The 23,225-nt window shown below is 39.6% G+C and overlaps 1 protein-coding gene across 1 annotated transcript; it reads right to left on the bottom strand.

The window, feature by feature from the left end:
- Positions 1–122: 122 nt before the first annotated feature.
- Positions 123–15,694, bottom strand: LOC145786532 (CCN family member 2-like). Its single transcript, XM_082598200.1, has 6 exons — positions 15,478–15,694; positions 8,668–8,863; positions 7,814–7,982; positions 6,097–6,188; positions 3,528–3,727; positions 123–3,122 (listed from the first exon to the last, which is right to left on the bottom strand). Exons 1-6 carry the CDS (start codon positions 15,619–15,621, stop codon positions 2,814–2,816), a joined length of 1,110 nt encoding a protein of 369 aa, XP_082454326.1. The 5' UTR covers positions 15,622–15,694; the 3' UTR covers positions 123–2,813.
- Positions 15,695–23,225: the final 7,531 nt, after the last annotated feature.

Genomic DNA, 23,225 nt, shown 5'->3' with positions numbered 1-23,225 from the left:
AGATCGGCCACGGTGCGTTATCAAGAGTGTTGATGGTTGTGAGGGGAACACACTGCCTGACTTCATGGCGCTCTATGTATCGGCAAGTAACTAAACAAACGACAAAAAATAAACAAACGAAGTTCTCTCGATGTCTTTATTGAACCAGATAAGCGACAGTCAAACGAACAAAACATTAATTGCGCAACAATGACGGGCGCGGTCAACAGACGAGGCGGGCAAGATGAATGCGGTAGGGCATGGCATGATGTTTAGACCCCCCTGATGTTTGAACTGAGAGTTTAAATATGTCGCATTTGTTTTTTTATGGTAGGATACCGTACAAATAAGTACAGCAAATAAAAATGAAATATTTTTGACATCAAGAAAATTGCGCAACCGAAAAAGCCTGAATTGATTAGGCTATAGAACAGCATGGAGGGAGGTCACAGCTGGTTAAACATGATCAATCTGTTATTGTAAAAGACTATTCAAATATTGTGGGCTGTGGCTTTCTTGCTTGGAAGGAAGGCTTAAATGTAGACGCGACGCAGATCGTTTATGTTCCATGTCCGCCCCGTTAGGTCAGTGGTAACGCGCCGGACTCAAGATCACGCGGTGCTGGTTCGAATCTCAGAGTGTTGCGCTTGAGCAACGCATTTCATGACTGCTCTGAATTCAGCGGCCCCTAGTGGATGGAATATAATTCCCGGTAACAAAAATCGGAAACTTCACTCTGTCAATCTCGGTAATCGGCCCTGCGTCAAAAGCCTCTATAAGTATGCGAAACTACCAGGAATAACCTATCAAGGCTTTTTCAGTCCAAAGATAAACATTCTAAAAACCAAACATCGTATTTATGTAGAATACAGTTGCGCTTTTAATACTTTTGGCATAGCCTGTCCTATACCACTTCAAAAGAATATTGTCATTTTACATCGAAAAGAGTTGACACAATACGTAACGTTATACAGGAGAGCGGCTAAAGAAAAGCGCGATAATAGCTTCATGTAGTTTTGAGATACCCTTGATGGGGCATGGGCGACCAGCTGGATGGAACGTAACAGATCTACCTGAAAAGTGTGCTGTCTTTACAATCAGTTGCCCCTCACACACCGAGTAGACACTGCCAGGCAATTAAGTTATATCCGACAGTTTGGCAACCCTCTTAACGCCAGAAGCCACCGCGTGAGATGCGTTTGTTCATTTGAAGCATTGTACGTTTGAACTAAGCAACAAAATTTTAAGCACTAACAAGGATTCCAATAAATGCAAAACATAATCAAATTGCCACAAAATGTAAAGGGGTAATAAAAAAGCGATACAAAATAAACATCAGTCTATGATGAGGGTAGTCAAATACCATGTGATACTCTTGGGTGTGGTACCCAAACTGCCTTGTTACATTATGCAGAGTTCAGTTTGGTTTTATTTCTGGCCATTACAACTAAAAAACAATACAAGTTATACCAAACAAGAGCTTGATACGGGAGATTTGCATCATACGGTATTTGAATAGCCACGACTAATTTTACACAAAATCGGGCATTTTGAATTCAAGTCACTCAACAAGTAGCCTAAATTACATGATAAAACAGTTGTAAAGTTTCTCGAGTTCTTATCAAGCCAGGAATTCTGCCAAGGATTCGACATGACTTCACATTAAACAACAAAACTTTTTTGGGATTCCATGAGCAATCATTGACCCCTAAACGTACCGTAATAATAAATCTTTGCTGACTTTTTTTCATTAATACAAAGAATGAGCAGTTACTTTCAAGTGGCGATGTGGAAGTTTCTTGCAACAATTCAAACTTCCAATCTCTTCACTTATTGTGAGTTAATTAAACCAACAACGAAAATATAGAAAAGGTTTCATTGGAGTTGTTATAGCTGCTTTAAATATGCTCACAAGTTCAAATATAAAATCAACGTTGCTTGTTTTAATTTAAATTGAAGCACGAGCAGAGATGTACGTATACGCCGCAAATTCTACGCCGCAGACTTTTTGTTTACGCTAACGCTTGCGGCCACATTTTTTGGATAGTTTGCGCTTGAGGCTACGCCGTAAAGTTTTCGCGGTTTTTTAGCGCATAGCGTCAACGCATACTTTTTAATGTATTTTTTTCGCTACAACACGCCAATACCTTCCAGCGCTGCAGTTGAAAGAATGTTTTCAATGGGCAAAGACATATTGGAACCAAAACACAGCAAAACGTCAGATGAACACTTACAGATGCTTGTGTTTCTTCGTGGAAATTCAAAATAAAACTTGTTTGTTTCGAGTGGTTTATAGCGTGTGACTGTTTGGCGCATACGGCGTATGGTTTTTCGAACGTTTGCGTTTACGCTGACGGCGTCAATATGTTTTGTATTCGCGTACATCACTGAGCACGAGTCACTGTCATGTACTGGGGATAGGTTGCTCGAAGGGGACGTTTTCTACTAGTGTTGAGGGGTGGCACTTGGCCCATCCTATCTTGGACAAAAAGTTGAAGATTTTAAAACCGTTCAAAGGACAAACAATTTTATAAGTGATGGTAAAAGTTTTTTTGTCAAAAACAATTTTTCGTCAGCACTTCCTCAAGCGGCACCAAAAGGATGGAATAGTTCCCCGGCAACAACACTTCAACAATCGGAAACTTCACTCTGTTAATCTCGGTAACCGACCCTGCGTCAAGAGCCTCTACAAGTATGCGAAACTACCAGGAATAACCATTCAAGGCTTTGTTAGTCCGAGGATAAAGGTTCAAACCAACTAACCAACCAACCAACCATAATGACGACCATACGTGAAGAGTAACAGTGTCACACAAAACAAAGAACCTATTAAATTATGTCAATCGCGATATGTCGCTGCCGAGTCCAGCATAAGCCACGGAAAATATGTTGTTGTCATGGATACACTCATGGCAAGAACATTTCCTGATGATCATCATGTCTCGGGTGAAAGAACTTGTCGAGTTATCGGCGCCTTTGCAGTTAAACTCCACTGTCACGGTCTTAGAAACCTTGGGCTTGCAACATTTTGTTCCACAAAAGCCACAATATTTCGGCCGGTAGGTGTCAGCACTGAGGCAGCCGCTTAGAGAAAACTGAACTCTTTTGTTATGACGTATGTTCTTTCGACAAGGTCGTTTGCGCTGAAACAAAATTGAAAATGAAAATTCGCTTTTTATGAAATTACAAAAAACTTGAGGTCTACTTTGGCCACTTGACAACAACTCTTGGCATTAATTATAACTGTTAAGCCTTTGACATGGAACTGGTGCTAGAAATTATGCAGCACACAAAGTTTGTGCGACATCTACACTATGATGTGTAAACACAGAATGAGACTGTTCACCAGGCATTTAATTACAAAATATTTTCTTTCGTTTTTCTGGTCTTTAGTCACCATAAGAATGACTTGCAAACATGGCACGGAACTTTATTTTTGATTACAAGGTGGAACATTATACTCGAAGGAAGTGTGAGAAAAACACTTTTGCTTCAAGTTGCTACATTTGAGAAAGTTGTAGAATAAATTGACTTTGAAAACAACTTACCGAAGTAACAGAAGATTGCTTCATAGAACAAGGTCTCAAATTGCACAGTCGAGTTTGCTTCTTCATTCTGCAATCAGAATTATCGTTGGAAACTCTGTCTGAAATTCCAAATCCGCATGTTTTGGAACAGGGCGACCATTCGGTTGTTTGAACCATGCAGGAGCCCTTGAACACAACCTTCATGTTCTTCCGTCCTTTCACTGTATTGTAAATAAGTGCATATGAAATAAGGAACATTGGTTCAGTCAAGAAATACCAGATTGGATTTTTTCTTGTACATACCAAGGTTAGAAAAAAAACTTGTTTGACAAACAATTCAATAAGTTAAGTCAGTTTTTTTCCAAGTTTGTATTCAATGTTTTTGTCTAACTTTTATCAACCTGATGCTTTTGTGACGTCAATAATACTCGATCGTGAAGGTGAACACATTTGTTTTGAGAATGGAATCCCTCGAGTTTGAAACAACAAGAGCGGCCGTTAAAGAGAAAAATCTTTTCCATTTTGTCCGTGACCGCGTTTGTCAGTTCAGCTGAATTTCCGCAACATCTCTTATCATTGGTTCTCACGGTCACGTGACACAAGAGACCTAACAGGTGAAAATTCAACTTGGCTTTTACTGGAAGATACTTTTCTATTTACGTCGTTTAAACGTTGAATCAACTCAAAAATGGCTAGTTAGGCGTTTTTTGCACTTACCCAGACAGCAAAGCAATCGTTTTTTTATATTGATTTAACGTCTGCAGGCGTTAAATCAATGTAAAAAACTGTTGCTTTGCAGTCTGGGTACGAGACCACACAGGACGAGGGGCCAGGTGCCACCACGGGCTTTGCTCAGCGACTGTTTAAATTTATCTGAAATAATTAACAGTCCGCCATCTTGCAATTTTATACACTATTTGGACAAACCTATCTGCACCTGTTCACATAAAGTTACTCTTAGAAATAATAAGTTTACAGTAGATTTCAGAGCTGATTTCGGTAAGAAACATCTGGCAATTCAGCAATACCTTAAATAGCAAAATTGGTCCTTTTAACATTGATTTTACATTTGCAGACGTCACATCAGTGTAAAAAGGGTAACGTTTGATAGCTGGGACACGGTCATGGGAAGACGTTATCAATGAAATTGAAAATTGATTTTTTTTTTGGTTTCACATCTTGGACATCATCATGCTGTGAGAGATAGCACTGATTTGACTGCTTTAATTTGGTTGTTTAATGAAACTGTCTAAATACAAAGACCTTACACTGCAAAATGAAGTTTACACAAAACCATAAAAAATTATCGCTTTTCTGTCTACCACCACAGTCCACGAGTGACGTCAAAATTTTTGCGGAACTTTATCACAATGTGGGTAGAAAAGTTACTTGACATTACTGATTGACATTTAACCTTATAAAAACACAATAGCTAACGTTTCGGCTAGATGCATAGCCGAAAACGTTAGCTATTGTGTTTTTAATGTTTTAAATGTTGGGGTGTTGCTCAGGTATGTTTGTTTTTATTTAAACTGCGAAATTAGCTTAGTGGTTGAAGTGTTTCGGCTCCAGTGCTGGTGGGCCTGACATCGATTCCAGGTCTGGTCATACCGAAAACTTTTAAAAACCATACCGATTGTGTTCTTTCTTGCTTGACGCAGTGAGAATAAGTCGGGAAATAATGTGATGACTTTGTAAATCTGATACCAAATTAAACATGAGCCCTGTCGCTAAAAGACCTTAGCTGTTGTAGAGCGACAATAAATAAAACCATAACATTATTATTATTTAAACTGCGATCATCAAATTGTTAGCTAAGTTTGGAGATCCTTTCATGTCAACATCAACAAATCCAATGTTTTTTGTATCGATTAAATGTTTAATAGCGTTGAAACAGCGTTGATAAACGTCATCTTCCAGGACACTTTGCGTGGGTTGCAACAAGCAAACGTCGTGGAGAATTTTTGATCTAAATATATCTTCAAGTGTTGAAGAATTTTTAATATCAGATTGTTAAGTGCTTGTAATATCGTCTCTTGCGCAAACCCAACCATTCATTCTTTGAAGTTAAAATTATACTTTGATGAGCCATCACCGGAACTGTGTCTTTTGAACATTCAGGTCAGATTTAAGTTGGCTTTGTTAAAACACCCAATTAAAAAAAAAAATATAAAACAAAAAATGGACTTGTAAAATATAAATGTTGTCTTATTTACTTTTTCTGTAGGTTAATTTTTTTAACTAGCTGTCGCAGTAACCGCAAAATATAAAGATATGTCTAATTTTGAAAAGCCGTTATGTCGAGTGTTCAAGCAATTGCCTCAAGAATGATTCTTGAAGCATTAGGTGCGTTTTATGTACATCAGGCCGCTATGATGGAGAAACTATGGTAGAAAAGAGCTGAAACCCTTCAAAATTTGCTTCACACCTTTTTGAAAAATCGCAAAGCTTCGCAACTATGACGTCAGCACGACTACGGCCTTTTGCTACTTTCAAAAGAAAACAGTGCTTATGCCATTGTTAACAGCTCTCACACATCGCAAGGTTCCCTTGTTTCTCATTATGACATAACAAACCACAATGTACAAACCTTGGTTCTCAAAAGGAAGCATGTTCTTTCCTAGTTTTCCACCTTTCGGACAAATCCATTCTCCGCAACATTGTCCTTTCCGCCGGATCAACCTAAGCAAGTTTTCAATGAAACAACTTGTTCCTCAATGTGATTACATTAAAGTGATTATAGTAGCGTTAACGGGGGGATACATTTAACCGGACCCGGGATGGTCTTGAGGGGCCGTAGCTTTTCCAAGGACCCCAGGAACCTTTAGAAACCACCAGGTATTCTTCGAAGTTTCTTGGTTTTCAGTCCGAAAATCTCATTGTACTAGGCCCAAATAACTCCGCCTCGTTAGCTCAGTGGTTACGTGCCAGCTCAAGATTACGCGGCGCAAGTTCGACTCTCGGGGTGTGCGCTTGAGCAACGCATTTCAGGACTGCTCTCCATTCAGCGGCACCTAGTGAATGGAATAACTCCCGGCAACAACAATCGGTAACTTCACCCTGTCAATCTCGGTAACCGATCCTGCGTCAAGAGCCTCTACAAGTATGCGAAACTACCAGGAATAACCTATCAAGGCTTTGTCAGTCCGAGGATAAAGATTCAAAACCAACCAACCAACCAACTGCTCATGAATTTTACGGCGTTTGTCGTCGCGTGCGGAGAGAAGCACTGACGATAAAGATCTCAAGCGGTCAGCTGGGTAGATGTTTTTCACTTTTTGTCTTGCCGCTCGTGAAATTTCAAAACTGCACTTTAAACTTGCTTGATGACGTCATCACCGCATTGTTACCAAGAAATGACGCATGGCAATTGAAGTATTGGCACCTGCGCCGCCACTCAAAGCGCTGCTGAGTATGGTACTGAAGAGAAAATGTCCAAAACCAAACAAAGTGAACCTCCCGTGGTGTTAGTGAATCACGAACCTGGGTTGTTTTAACCAATTTCTATCTACTTGATGGCCGGGCCTACAATTTTTTGTGGTTAAAATACAGTTTGAAGCTATGCAAATGACGTCACTGAAACGTTTATGGTGACAACAGACACAAATCAGAAGTTGGAGGTTGAGTTCTGGAGCATGTCTGGAGTCAATGGCACTTGATTGAAGTTATCTCGTCAGTAGCTGAGTATTATCAGCTTATCTTTCTGACAAGGTGTTGATTAAGCTTGTCAGTCAAATTGTCAGGCAAGGCCATAGATCGCCATTGGTTTTCATATTAATCTCTGTCATTGTCGCTCCACCAAAAGCAAGGTCTTGTTAATTTTAGAATAATGCGTTTTCGCCGAATCATTCTTTGGAAGCGTTGTTAACTCTATGCCGACTAAACAACTCTATTGTGACGTAACAACGTGACGTCACCGTAAAATAGAGCTAAGCTTAACTTTTCCAAGCACAAAGTTTGAAAAAACTTTCAGAAAACTTAAAAAAAACACTGTTATCTTGAGTTCAACTTGAAAAGCATTCTGTGAGCTTGTTAATCGAATTACAAAGAAGCAGGGCTTAAGTTTGTCTACTTCAAATGCAACATACAGCTAAAAACGTGGTCAACCAAGCTGAAACTTCACCCCAATTTAAAACAAGGTTAAGAACAATGCTTTAAGTTTACGCGAGAAACGCGATCTGTAACCCTTGAAGTCTTTCTAATCATCACAGTTACAAAGAAGACAATTTATTTGCTTGTAAACGTGATTCACTAGCTTTGTTTGTTCTGGGATCAATAGGTCATTGTGAGGTCACGATCAGCCTTACCTGGGGTGCAAACAGGTTAAGGATGGAGGAGGACCTGATGGGGTGCTGCAAGAGGGTACACACCCCAAATCCCCATCAATACAGGAGCATGTGGCCCGACAGGAGGGTTGGAATAGCTCCCCGTTTTCATACCATCTCCCCCCAACATTGCAAGGCCGTCCAGGACTCGCTAGAAATACAAAAGATTTAAAATCTTGCTTGTTTCCGCTTATTTAAATAAAAAAATCTATTTGAATAAAATACTGTACTGAAAAAGACGCCTCCACGGGAGCGAAAGCTTTATTAATAAATTAGGCTATACAATTTTTCGAACCTGGCTGATTTTGTTTCTTTATTGTAAATGAAACGTGTGGTTTTTACTTTTCTAGCATCACTTGCAATATTTGTATTATAAATAAGAAAGTAAAAGTATGCTTCTAGTAATGCTTGTACTTTCTTATTTACCGGACATGTATTGCAAGTTTAGTTTTTGAACTGAACTGAACACTCAATAACTTCGAATATTGATTTTAGCCCGGTTTTGTCCGGTTTTCAAGGATCTTCAATACCTGACCAAAGCTTTATCGTCATGCAAAACTGCAACTGATTGAAGTTGTAGATTGATTGATTGCGAGAATTTTTATTCGCAGACTAAGAAAGCCTCTTTGAGAGCTTAATTCTGGCAGCTTCGTAAAGGCTTTGAACCACTTGACTTGGGCAGTGTTATGATGCGAAGTCTGTCAATTGTAACATTTATTATAGAAAGTGTTTACGACAATCTCGCTTAATCTAGTTTATACCAGGCCTTAAAATAACAGTTATCTTAAGAAAGATCGCAATGACAGCTCATAATCCCCCTGGCTTGTATGGATTACCTTTGCAACTTCTAGTCTCCGTGTCACAATAGAGACCTTTGTGAAAGTCGCACACGCGTCTGACGTCACAATCTTGACTGAGCTGTTGCGCGCAGATCTTGCAGCAACCACAACCGTCTTGAATTAGACTTACTCCCGGGGGGCAAGTCGGCGTTGTGGGACAATTGCAATCCTGGCATTCTGCTGAATCTTGAGGCTAAATAAAATAAAAAAATTGAACGTCACAAAATTTGAATTGCAAGCGTGAATGTTATTTAAGCATTCGGGACTAAGTTGTTATTTTTTTCTTGAAGTACCTACATTGAGAGGCTGCAAGAAATCAGCCACAAGAGATAGAAAAATTAAAGAAAAAGAACTAGTTTTCAATATCAGCCGCCAATTTAAACATCCAGTTGATACGACATTTGTTTATAATTAATTAACCATATTTACATGTAGATAAAGTAGAGTTGCACATTTCAATTAGCCATGGAGGCATGTGATACAAGTCGTGGTAATGCAAGAGACTTTGAGACCCAACAAATGCTTGTGTGAAATAACATGATGCGTTCTACTGGTGAAAATTAAGCTGAACTATCATACGATGTATAAAGTGACAATCTACTTTTATTCCGACGTTTCGTCAATCAGACACGACTGACTTCTTCAGGGATGCTTATGTGAATCCTCGAACCGAAATCAAGACCCTTCTAAGAAAAACTCTAAATTTTCAAAGAATACGAAGCAGTTTCTTTGACCCCTCAAATTCTAAAAGTGGATAGAGCCCCTGGTTACAGGCCGCTAAAATCATATCGGGTCCAAAATGATCTCTGGACCCCCTGTCAACGCCAATGTAAATGAACGGCGCACTCGTCTTTTCTCAGATTTTAAACCAACAATTGACGTTTTTCCGCTTTCCACATCAACGCCCGCACTGCAGTGGCGGCAGTTTGAAGCAAAACTATGACGTCATCACTGAAAGTTTAAGTTAATTTTCTGCTCTATTGATTTGTTTCCGAAAGCTCAAGTAAACATTGGAATCACATAATTTTACATTTATTTTAACACAAAACAACGCTGAAAACGCATACTGCATCTGCCATGTTTGCACTAGCAGTGCAAAAGTTTGCTGAAGCCTTGATGACCCAAAGCTGAATGTGTCTGCTTGGAGGTTTTGAGGAGGTGTTGATCACATTTTTTGCTCAAATTCTCAAAAGAAAACATTTTGTCACCACCTGAAGACAAACAAACAATTGTTACGTCACGGTATGAACCATTGAGAACAAATTTTTTGGTGGCACCGCTGAGTAAAGTCTTGTGGCCACTTTGCAATTTCGTATTTCCTGTTGTTTGCTTACAAACCAAAGTTCAAAGAATACATAAAGTATCACAATTGAAAGATCACGATAAACTATAAACAAGCATAGAAATTGACTATCACTTTTCACAGCTTTTTTGACGACCTTCGTTTAAATTTGCTTTTTTTAGCGTTATTAGAAGATAAATAACTTTAACTTGGACTGTTTGTTATTTCGCGTCGCAACTGGTTAGTTTTACAAAGTGAAATTTTTTAACAAAGTTTTTCTGTGGGTTGCAACCAACTCACACTTGTGTTGTGTTGTTCCATCACTGTTGTTTGATTTCAGATTTCGAAACATCTTTTATCGCTAATTGGCTCCGAGGATGCATGTTGAAATACAGCATGAACTGTGTGGACGCAACAATATTTCGCAATAGCGTCGCTTGCAAAACTTCGTTTTAAATATTTTGTTTCTGAACACACATATTGTATGATATCGTCACTGCTTCGACCCATTTAAAAACACTCTTTTTTTCCGAGGGTTTATTTCCGACCACGAAAAAAACCGAACACCTTAGATAATCTGATACAAAAGTTTTGAAAAGATACTTTAATCTACAACTATGACGTCACAAATGCCGTGTCGTGCAATAATCCGACATTCGTCGTCATAATCTCCGTCAAGATGTCACAGGAGCCTGACATTAAAAGATGATCTTCGGATTTGTGTCGCCCACGGTTGTCATGGTGATGAAACATGGCAGAAAAACGAACCAAAAAGTCATTTTGTTTGCAACAGTATGATGTGGGTTCGGATAACCTTGATAACACCAACTCAAAAAATAAGGTGCAAACAGTCACCAAATCAGTCCCTTTTTACATTAAATCAACGTTTATATGCGTTAAATCAAGATAATAAACGGTTCGTTTGCAGACAAGGTTTTTGCAAACTTTTTATAATCTGTGACTGAACGATGACCTCATGACCATGTCACTAATGTGTATTCCCAACGAACCAGTCTCTTTATATTTATTCAACGTCTGCAGGCCTTGAATCAATGAAAAAAACTGCTTTTATCTCATATTTTCTTAGAAAGCACGGTCAACATCTGAATGCAAAGATAGAAGATTAAAATAAGTTGTGAGACAAGCAGACCTGTGTACATTGTTGGATTGCATCATTTTCTGATGTACTTCAATGTCAAATTAGTGAAAATCATCTGTCGATTGCAACGAAGAAACAGCATTCCCAAAGGAACATCTAAGAACTGAACTTAATTAACAAAACGTATTGACCAGGAAATAACAAAAGTTTACACGAAGGAGAAATTTGTTACGTCACAAAGTCACTACAATTAGTTTTTTTTAAAACATGCAACTTCTGATTTATTTTATCCCTTGAGGTCATAATCATGACATGAGCGACTTGTTAATACCAGCGGAACCTTTATCATGGAATGTTTTCATAACATGATGAACGACTTAAGTTCAGATAGCACATAACTAACAACATACTGTACAATACTTGCTTTGTTACAAAAATGAATAAAAGAGCTCTTAAGTTTAATGTTTTTTACAAAAAGAACCATTCTGTTCTTGCTTTGTGGCGTAATTGCTGAGAAAGCAAACCAAAAATGTCAAAAAGATCTGTGTTTTTTGGGATTGCATTTAAATTAATGTGATGCGGATGAAGATTTAGGTTAAGGCTGGAAGATAAAGAAGCCAACTTTTCCGTCCATATTCAAGCACACCATTACATGTTTTGCCAGATACAGACTTTATAAATGTCGGAACCTAGATCTTTAAAAAGTTAGTCAATAGGTAGTAAAGTAAGCCATATTACTCGGTTACACAGTCGGCAATGCCAACATTGATTCGTGACATTTGGATGTTTCTCTATGTTTTGAAGTTGGTGTTGACATGTAGGAAGGCGTGTCGTCATGTTGATTGGCTGATTCTGTTCTGCAAATTCCATGCAAGACTAACTCCCTGGGGTAATTCAATCATTACTAATTAAAAGAGTACAGGGATAAATACTTCATAACTTTCATGTAACATCTGATAACGTAAAGTTTCTATACCAATCGAATTGCTACTGCACCAAATTAGAAGTTGCGTTTGTGGAGGCAAATTAAGTCTGAAGAGTCTGCCAGAAATATTTTGCCACTCTCAAAAACATCACCAAAGGTCGTCATGTTTGCACAAATCCTACGTACGACAACGTGAAAAAGATGTAGAACTACAATTTTTTTTTTTTTCTCATAGTTGTTGACATCATGATAGAAATGCTTAAATCTCTCACACCACTCCATCTTCGTAAACCTTGTTAATAAAAAGGAAATACTTTTTACAACTTAACGTCGTTATACATGAACACAATGTACTGAACAAATGTGTTTTATTTCGACTGTTTTCTTTCCAAGAAACTTTCCTATTGCTCTCCCATGGCCACAAATGCATGCAGACGTTGAATCAATGTAAAAAATGAGGGGTTTCCTAGCTGGGAATATCTCACCACGCCATGCTTGGTGATGTTGGTGAAGTCAAAATTTTATAACTTTTACACTGATTTGATTTGATTTTGATTTTTTCAAGTGATTTTACAAGTTATCATCAATAATGGAATGGTGCAGTGCAGGGTAAGATGGTGAAATGGTTCACGGTGGGATGGTGCATCGCGCAACTAGCAACAGTCAACACTTCAAGTTTCCAAAACAACGAGCTGGTGACATGTCGATCCATTTTTTCTCCCCTATCAGTAAAATCCCTTTGTTGGTCATTGTTCAGTTTCGGTAACTCAGAGCAGCCATTTCAACAGCAGTCAGTGCAAACATAGGCAAAAGGCATCCAACAAACCGAACCGAAATTTACTTGACAAAACTTGTTTTTTTACCTTTTTTTCAAATAAAGTTGAAACAGTACAACCATGTGGATTACTAACTATTAACAAAAACAAATCAAAAAATCATTCTATTTGAATAAGATACTGAAGAAACCGCCTTTACTCTGCCGAAAGCTTAATTAACTAATTTTTGAATGTGTTTGTTTTTATTTACCTAATTTTAAATATGGTAGTGGCTGTCAGTCTGGGTCATCTCCAAAACAAACTGTCGCATAACTGCACGACCAATTTACGTCACACAAATTATAAAACGCTTTATAGAAATTCAACAGACGTTTTGTAATTCAACTCTTAATTGTAGAAAGTTAGAATAACAATGACACGAAATAGGGCAGACCATATTGAAGACTGGTCAGGAATTAATTACAAAACTGCAGTAAAAAAATCTCAAAACAGAGAAACTTGGCGCCTCATTGCCTTCAACTTCGACGAGAGAAAGGAACTTAATGATGACGAGAATGACACAAAGTTACCATGCAACGAAACGGCTTGATAATACCGCACTTCATGTCAAGTAGATTCTTGACTGAACTTGGAGTCGAATTTCTTGTTTTTATGTATTTTTTAAAAGAAACAAAAATGTCAAGTAATCAAAACGTAAAGATTGTTAGAAACACCATGATTTGTGCTTTACTCCGAAGGTCTACACTTCCGATACATGTGCCAAATCATGTTTGATTCGAAATTAAAAGGCAACGCCCTTGGCAACACTCATGTACGTGACATTGATGTAGATATCGTCCACTCACAAATAACTTTGGCATGGAGCACTTGAAAGAGCTGGGTCATGCCTGTTGCCATGACAAGCACGTCACCAACCGTCGCCTTATCAACGGTGAAAGCGATTTGGAGCCGCAGACACACTTTCTTATCTTGTGATGTATCAATTAGGCCAAACTTCTTTTGACAAGATGGTTGTAAGTACATTTCAAATCGTCTGCTTTGAGCAAATACAACTTTGGTCTGCGTATTCGATTGTCACATCACATTAACATCAAATTTGCCATAAAAGTTCGTTTATGACAAAACAAAATTAGGCTGAAAGGAAGGTACCGAAGTTTGACACAAGGCAATGTTGTTTTTGGAGCAAGTCAATTTTGTAGCGAATATTTGCAAAAAGTAATTCGCAAAGTATTTCAAGTCAAGATCCTCTCTCTGTGAACCACAGACCAGTGAAAAAGCAAGCCATGACAAGAAAAAGTTTGAAAGCCAGAGTTAAATAATTTGGTCGAAAACCTTTCTTAAAGATTCAAAATGAATCTAACGATCCATAGTTGTCCTTCCTGGATGTAATAAAGTTATAAAAATATAAACCATAAGCTGTTTTGTTTTGCAGTGCAATTAATTTTTTTTAAAGAAATATTAACTTCACAAATTAAGTATGCCAATTCTTTTTACCCTAGTTTTAAATAACTTGGATGTTAGACTTATCCTGCTTGATGAGCACATAATCCATTGGCTGCTGTGGCTGGATATAACAACGTGACCTGCGGCGGCCTCAAACACAGAAAAAAGATGATGTTCATACTTCACAGTTCGAAGTCTTTTTTTTTGATTTTTCAAAGTAAAATAAGTTCAAAGTGAAAGATAAAAAAATAGTTGCAGAGCAATTCATTCAACTACAGTCTTTGCAACGTCAAACTATGAAGATAAATACGAAGAATAAGCGTTTAGTTGGCAAACAGTGATTATCTTGTTAAAATCAAAGTGAGCTGATAATATATAGTGATGAGGTTAGAATGCATACTTTGAAAGTATGGAAGCTATTCCAGCAACAAGATGAAAGGGATATCGTATTGCTGGTTGTCTTTCAACCTTAATCCCTTAAATTTGTCAAACAACCTTTAACGGCATTCCTAGAATTTTATTTTTGTTTACAAGACAAGGATCTTTTTTAATTGAAGACTGAACACCTGTTATCACACAATAGAGTCTGTTTACATGGCTCAGTGTAACCTTTGTCAAACAAGGTAAAAATTCAAAAGCAATTTCAATTCAAGTAGCAAAAAGAAATAGTTTTCTATTTCACATTTATTCAACGTCATTTGACATTTGAATTCCAAACGATTTTCGTCAAAACAGAAAATTTTCACGTAGAAAAATACTTCTGAAATACCTGAGCCAGAAATATTTGAGAAAAGCAATATAGCCTACAGTAACTTAAAGAAAAATTAAAAATTCAGCAGATTTTGAAAATGTCCTTGCTTCAACTTGCTGTTGAGAAATTCATTCTTTTTTATTATACTTTTTTGTTTATTTGCATGTAAGATTCCGTAACACGAAATTATAATAAAACCAACACCATTAAGAATTTGTAGACAGAGAAATGCGGAGGTTACAGACTTCACTCTTCAGCAATAGGCAAACTATCTCTTCTTAATATTGACAACGTGCGATAATTTGGTGTGTAAAGCTTCCGCAAGGCGCAAACTAATACAATTTCAATGTTTATTTCTTCTTGTTCTATTCATATAGCGAGATGCAGATTGCCAATAAAAAGTGTAAAGACGAAAATCTGTTGTTTGTACAATGACATAAAGTTAATTGTTACTTTTATCACAAATGCTTATTTCTCTCCGTGCTGCGCAGATTGTTATAATTTTGTCATTTTGATAATTCTACTTCTTACCGTCAAGTACAAGTCCTCTTCGCTCCGTGATGACGCATTGCTGACGTCAAATCCACTGGAAGTTGAGCGCGGTTCACTTTGTGATGCGACAAATGTCACCATGATGGCTAAACCAAAAAAAAGGGCCCGGAAACACGTCTCCATTTTACCAATAGGATCAAAAACGAAGCTTCAAGTAAACTTTTTTATAAACAATATAATTTATCATTCGCTGTAAGAAATCTGGAAAATAGTTGCACGAAATTTTTACAGCAAGAATAACACAGCAGCACACACTGCATCCACAGAATATATAATCTCTAGTTAAACTATTTTACTAGTTTTTTGAAGATTTCACAATGTAGATACTAACGACCTGTTATAGCCTGATGATGCGAGTTCGCTGTGATAGTAGCGAATTACACTAGCTTTCGGAACACAGTTCCCTAGTCATGTGCTATGATGTCATGAGGGAATTGTGTTCCGAAAGGTAGTGCAATTCGCTATTACCACAGCAAACTCGCAGCATCAGGCTAAAACAAATCGTTTGTATCTACTTTGTGAAGGAAGCAATAATTATGCTGCTAAAAGCGAAATTCAATCAATCGCATTTCTTGAAGATGTCCACCGCGTCTGATTGGCGAAACGTCAGAATACATGCTAATTCTCACTCATAACATCTTGCGACAGCTAAGTTAGATTACACTGTCGCAAGGTTTAGCTAAATTAGACCAGAAGAATGTAAACAATTTTGAATCATTATTAGATGCTTGGTGATTAATGGCGTTCAATTTCTGCAATGGTCGAACAAAACTAGTAATCTAAATTTTTGCGTGGTGAAAATTGATGGCTTGGCTGGTCTTGCGCACGGAAGGCGCCAGTTGCAAACAAGCCGTGTAATTCAGTCAAGTTTCTTTTAAGACAGACAGAAAACACAGGAAATTCCTATTCATTGCTATTCATATGTCTCTATGATTTATAGAAAAAGCCGGCTCATTTTCCTATGTGCTAGCGCAGCGATGAAGTCACGATTATCTGGGTGAAGGTCAACTCGGGTTCGTTTACACAAAGATCCAGATGAGGTCATTATCATAAATTCAGCAAGGAAACTCCATTTCTTATATAGTTTTAACCCCTAAACCAGCTGCATTCAGTGGAATGACCAAAGGGACTCGGTTCGACCCCAGAAAAAGCATGTGACCACTTTCTAAGCAAACACCCCTAACACGACACACTTGAAGGTGGGTACTTCTTAATACGATTTACATGTGGTCATACAAATCTTAAATCTTCAGGCAAGTATGGACCAAATTAAAAAGGTACGGAAATGCAACAATTTAAAATAAGCCAAATTAAAAACACCCAGCATTTTATTATCGAGGTTAAGACCCTCCCATTTTCTGGGAGCGACTATTGGGAACGGAAATGTACCACCATTCTATCAAAACTTGAAACATCTTTCGTTTCAACTAGTTGTTTTTTTCCAAGAAACTTTTCTGATTTCAACCAAAAAGTAATTTTACATACAGGCTTGTCTTTCTATCTCGTTTCTGAATACAATTTTACTTGAACTCTGTAAATTTCTTTGTCTTCGTGATGGGCTTCTAAGGTTGGTGTATTCAGCAACAGAGTTACAGCATTAACATATTCCTGTGCGACTTTGCACTGAAATGAGTTGTTCTATTTACGTTTATACGTTTATCTTAATAAATAGGCGGAATGGCGCAGCGGATAGGGCGCTCGCTTTCCAATCATGCGATCCTGGTTCGACTCCCGGCTTCAGCTGGTTGTTGAACACCCTTTACCTTCTACCCAGGGTGTAATAAATTGGGTGGGCGTAATTGCTGCAGGAAAGGCGGCCGAGAGAAAGGAACCGGCCATCCTACTCTCGTTGATGCAGAAGGCATCATGAGAACCTTATCTTCTCATCCCTCGGTGATTCAATAAAGTATGGGCACTCACTTTTACTTTGATAAATTCATTCATTCGGTTATGTTAGGAATAGCACCGCGTTTAGGCCACATCAGACCAAACATCGTATCTAATCCAATGAGGGTGGTGGCTGACTGGATGACCGCTTATCGTCTTTTCCTACTATCCTGATTACGCCATAATCTAACCAACAGCTGTAACTTGCAAAGCATTGTTTCTACGTTTCATTTACTCTGCTTGTTTGTTTATGTGTGGCGCTATTGAAACAAAATAAATTGACTGGACTTGATCTTACGTCACTAATTTGAGCTTATATATCAAAACCAAATCAAAAAATTGATTCAAAAATTCAAACTGACTGATCAATGATTACATGAACTGCTAATAACAAAAGCCACCCAAACAACGAATAAGAATCGAAAAGCGTTACGTCATTCAAAAAGAACTTCGTCATTAACGTTTACGTCACGTAAACCTGACGTTATGACATTGATTTATTTCAGAACAGAAAGAGCCGAAATATAATTATTTTTAAAGTAATTGCCTATCTTTGAAATACACTTTATTTCTTTGTAATACCTGTCACCTACACATTAGCTAAATGAATTTTAGGCTAATTGAAGGTTTTGCTGACTGACTGAGTGTAGGAAGAATGCGCGCTGCAGATATACCTGGCCCGTAGGCCACGACCTGGCCGCATATCCAACTCATCTATGATGGATTCATACAGTTTCTTCTTTCATAGACTGCAATGCTCACTGATGAAAACTATTTTTTAATATTTTTGTGAGCTCTTTTGATTCATTTGCTATTATTTTTCAAAACTGCATGTTAGACATTTATAGCACTGAAGATGAAGACAGTTTAGTTATCGAAACGTTTGCTAAACATGAGTTTAGTATCTACATTTTGGGCTCTTTATTTCTTGATTATACATAGATGACCTACAATTTCTTTGGGAGGTCAGCTCCAATTTGTCTTTCTAAGCTAAACTGGACCTCACAAAAGATCGGCTAAAGAAACTCCGTCTGCCTCCTCTATTTCCCGCAAATTTCCAAAAAAATTTCCGATGGCAAGCGGAAACCAAGGTCAATAACGACCGGTTGCTTGCTTATATACCGAGCGAAAGCAATGATGGATTAATCGAAAGAAAAAAGCTCATGGAAATAGCTTTGCAAAGTCAAGCGTGTGTTTTGATCGGGCATTGGACAAACGCCCATTTACAAAGACGGTGAAGCGTAAAAATGAATACAAAAGCTCAAGATGCCAGACGCAATAATGAGAAAACTCGCAAACTCAATGTCTTACTGTAGTGACATTTTATGCGTTTTATACCTTTCTCTGAAAAGTAAAGTTCTGAAAAATGCAAAATTTCATTTCAATTACTTTTGCTGTTTGAAATTATCTGAAAATCTTAATAAGATCTTTTTATTGCAATAAATTTGTTATCACCACAAAAGGTTGAAAGCGATTATTATTAAACTTTTGTATTTTCGACAAGCAATATTTGTTTTGATATTTCTTCAGGTCTACTTTACAGTATTGTCAAGATCTAGAGACATATCGCTCAACAATGTAAACTTGCAATTATTACAGAAAAGTAAAATTTTTACGATGTGTTTTGCTTGATGATCGACATCTCGTTTGTCCATGAGCAACTGAGCTGGACGCCAATAGACCAGTCCAGTGCCCAGTCGGAGATAGAGTGGTTATGCATAGACATATCAGGCTATCACATCATCAATGTCTATAAGCCACCACCCTCACGCTTAACACCAACAGCCATCCCAGTGTTCCCCCAACCCAGCCTCTATGCTGGCGATTTTAATTGCCACCACGTTGATTGGGGCTACAACACCACCAACACCGACGGAGAAAGCCTGGCCTCATGGTCAGCCAATAACAACCTCACCCTACTGCACGATCCCAAGGGTGCAGCGAGCTTCTTCTCCGGACGCTGGAACACTGGTACAAACCCCGATCTGGCTTTCGCAAGTGATGACCCCGATAATTGCCAACCGGACAGACGTGTGCTAGAGAAGTTCCCCAGGTCCCAACATCGACCCTCGATTATCACGGCTCCAACGCTCATAATGCCTGTCCCGAGCAAGCCTGTTAATCGATGGAACTTCAGAATGGCTAACTGGGAGTACTATAGCCTCCTCACCAATGAAGCCACACAGTATCTCCCATCCCCTCACACCAACAACGTGGAAGAAGCCTACCAGGACTTTTGTGATGCAATAACATCAGCGGCAAAACAATCCATCCCCCGCGGCCGACGAAAGACCTACATACCGTGCTGGGATAAGGAGTGCGAAAGCCTCTACTCCAACTTCCTCCACGCCCCTCAGGGCAATGACACCAACAGCTCAGCCACAGCTCTGCTGGCAAGGCTGGACTTAAAGAGGAAGGAGCGCTGGACAGAAGCCGTTGAATCAATCGACTTCACGCACTCCAGCCGCATAGCATGGAGTACACTGAACAACCTAACTGGCAGATCACGTGCCTCTCATCAACAATGTCCCGTTTCAGCAAACTCCATCGCCTCACAACTTGTGGAGAACGGGAAATACAAATCGAGAGACCGTGAATCTGATAGATCCGTCTTGCAAGAAATGACGGACCTCTGGAGGGTAACAACCCCAGACGGGGACAACATCTCGGGTGAGTTCACCCCGGAAGAATTTTCCGCCGCCCTCCAGCACATAAAGCCAGGTAAAGCCCCGGGCCCTGACCACCTATGCCCGGAGTTGATACTCCATGCTGCTGCCTCCTTAAAGTCCTGGTTAAAAGACTTCCTTTCCTGCTGTTTGCGCCACCTGAGAATTCCCAGAATCTGGAGAAGAGCCCTTGTGGTTGCAGTCCCTAAGCCGAAGAAGCCCCCAGGGGACCCGAAGAGTTATCGTCCAATCTCACTGCTCTGCATCCCCTTCAAGATCCTCGAGAGACTCATCTACGCCCGTGTCGAACCAATAATAGATCCGCAGCTCCCCCGTGAACAAGCTGGTTTCCGACACGGACGATCAACCGTAGATCAGGTCACACTTATGACCCAAGACATTGAGGACAGCTTCTCGGCTAAGAAGAAGGCTGGCGCCGTGTTTGTTGATCTCACGGCTGCCTATGACACCGTATGGCATAGCGGCCTTACCTGCAAGTTACTCCGTCTGCTCCCTGACAGACACATGGTCCATATGATGATGGAACTTGTGCAAAACCGCAGTTTTACCCTCACAACCGGTAGCGGTCGTCGAAGCAGACTACGCCGACTTAAAAACGGCGTCCCACAGGGCTCAGTCTTGGCTCCTCTCCTGTTCAACATATACACCTACGACTTGCCCCCCACCACCTCCAGGAAGTATGCTTACGCAGACGACCTGGCACTCCTGCACTCAGCAGGAAACTGGCAGTCAGTGGAGAGGAACCTCAGCCAAGACATGCAAACACTATCAGCATACCTCCAGAAATGGAAGCTACAGCTCAGCAAGCCAAAGACAGTGTCGGCGGCCTTCCACCTTAACAACCGGGAGGCACAGCGTGAGATAAACATCAAGATTGATGGGGAACGCCTGCCCTACTGTGCCGAACCTACATACCTCGGCATAACCTTGGACAGGTCACTCACGTACCGCCGGCACTTGAAGTCACTGCGCAAAAAACTATCTACACGCGTCGCACTTTTGAGGCGATTGGCGGGTTCCGGCTGGGGAGCTGGTGCTAAAACTCTTCGTACAGCTACCCTAGCCCTTGTTCATTCCACCGCTGAGTACTGCGCGCCGGTCTGGTGTCGTAGTTCTCACACCCACCAGATTGATACCGCCATTAACGACGCACTGCGTACTGTGACTGGATGCCTGCGTCCCACTCCAACGGACTGCCTACCCATCCTAGCAGGCATCCAACCCGCTGAGCTACGCCGTAAAGGAGCCACGATTTCTCTCGCTCGCCGCGCTTTGGACCCCGACCATCTCCTCCATGCAACACTCAAGAGACCACCACCTATAAAGCAGCGCTTGAAATCAAGACGCCCCTTTGTGCCTGCCGCACAACAACTCCTTAAGCACGCAGAAGAACTTAGTTTAAGTGCGGCACACTGGACGAACCACATGTGGAACACGGAGTGGCAAAATCACACCTCCACGCTCCGTGACTTCATACCCAACGCCGATCCCCGTCCACCAGGGATGTCCCTCGCAAGGCTTGCGTGGGTCAGGCTTAACCGCCTGCGAACTGGCGTCGGCCGCTTTCGTTCGGACATGCACAAATGGGGCCTGGCTCCTTCATCAGAATGCGAGTGTGGTGCCACGGAACAGACCGCAGACCATGTCATCCACCACTGCCTAACCCACCGGCCTCCACACGGTGCGCATGGTCTGAGAATCCTGGACGACGAGACTGCCGAGTGGCTGAAGATTTCCTGCCCTCCAATCTAGCCTGGAAAGATCGCTCATACGCCATCATCATCATCGACATCTCTGTATTTCTGTGCATTCAACTTCAAAAGTAACCTCTTGACCTTTGGAGGAACACGTGCTAGTTTTCACTTTCCCAGTATAACATCCAGCTCAACTATCAAATGTAGGCCTATCATCTATCACTTAATTATTAACTCATAGAAGCCATTGTTAACATCATTAAACAATGCACTCTGATAGAACACTGACCTTTGTTTAATCTTTATTCAAACTGATGGGTTACTATCCAAACTGGGTTACTATTACTTACTATCAAAATGGGTTACTATCCGTTGGTAAATGTTACATCGTAAAAATTGAAACTATTTAGTTGAAGACAATTTTCCGAGGGGAGGAAAAAGTGATAATTTCCATGTTTTTTTCGATAACACACTAAATCAAAAAACATCATTACTATTATTTTTCTCTTCCCTTTTTTTTAAATATCTCTCCCCGAAAAAAATCAATCTTAGTCCTTAGTAAATATCGTCTGGAAAAAATCGCTCTAAGGAAGATTACGCCGTAAAAAAGTTGAACTATTTAGTGCAGGATATTTTCCGGGGAAGTAATTATCATGGTTTTTTTTTTCCGATAACACACTTCAAATTAAAATGGAAAAACTTTTTTTTTTTTTTTTTTGTTTAATTTTTTTTTTCTTGATTTTGTTTCATTTCTCATCAAGTTTCTCACTGAATTTTATTTTGTCTCAACTTAATAAAGCTCGTTTTGGACTCCCCTGCTCGTTTCGGGCTCCCCTACTCGTTTCGGCCTCCCCTGCTCGTTTCGGACTCCCCTGCTCGTTTCGGGCTCCCCCGCTCGTTTCGGACTTCCCTGCCAATAACATGCTCTGTGCTGCGTTAAAGTATCCGGCTCCAAATCGAATGGTTGAATATTTGATTTTCTGCTCATCTTGCTGTACCTGCAGGTATTCAAATCGGTGCGTAGGTTTTTTATTGTATTCCAATTGAGCAATTAGGTCTTCAAAATGAGTTTCAATTCGACGAACTTTTGTCTTTGAATTCGATTTTTGAAATTAACGGTCAAAAATACCAAGGCAAAAGGTTTTTTCGAATAGCCAGTTTTTTCTGCCTCAATGAAAGTTAAAATATCGTTTTAAATTTTATGTACAGTGACAAGCAGAATAGAGCCAACCTCATTGTAACTGTAGTAGCCGCAATTGTCAAGTGTACTACAGAAATGAAGGTACCTGCTCTTTATACGGAAGGTTATTGTAAAGCCATGAAAATTAAGTTCTTTATTAGGACGTGACTTGATCGCAGACCTCAGAGAAGTAGTTAATTTGTACGAATTCTTCAACATATAAAAAACAATCAGTTACCGGATCAGAAAGGGCATTCAGAAAAACGAAAAACTCCAAGC

This window comes from Aplidium turbinatum, chromosome 17, assembly GCF_918807975.1.
Source record: "Aplidium turbinatum chromosome 17, kaAplTurb1.1, whole genome shotgun sequence".
NCBI classification, from domain to species: Eukaryota; Metazoa; Chordata; class Ascidiacea; order Aplousobranchia; family Polyclinidae; genus Aplidium; species Aplidium turbinatum.
This window is presented reverse-complemented; position numbering and strand designations above follow the sequence as displayed.

Coding starts and splice junctions, on each gene's coding strand:
- LOC145786532 (XM_082598200.1), bottom strand. CDS start 15,621: ATGGAGACGTGTTTCCGGGCCCTTTTTTTTGGTTTAGCCATCATGGTG. Junction 7,983..8,667: donor GGAGACTAGAAGTTGCAAAG/GTAATCCATACA, acceptor TTGTATTTCTAG/CGAGTCCTGGACGGCCTTGC. Junction 3,123..3,527: donor AGCAATCTTCTGTTACTTCG/GTAAGTTGTTTT, acceptor ATTTTGTTTCAG/CGCAAACGACCTTGTCGAAA.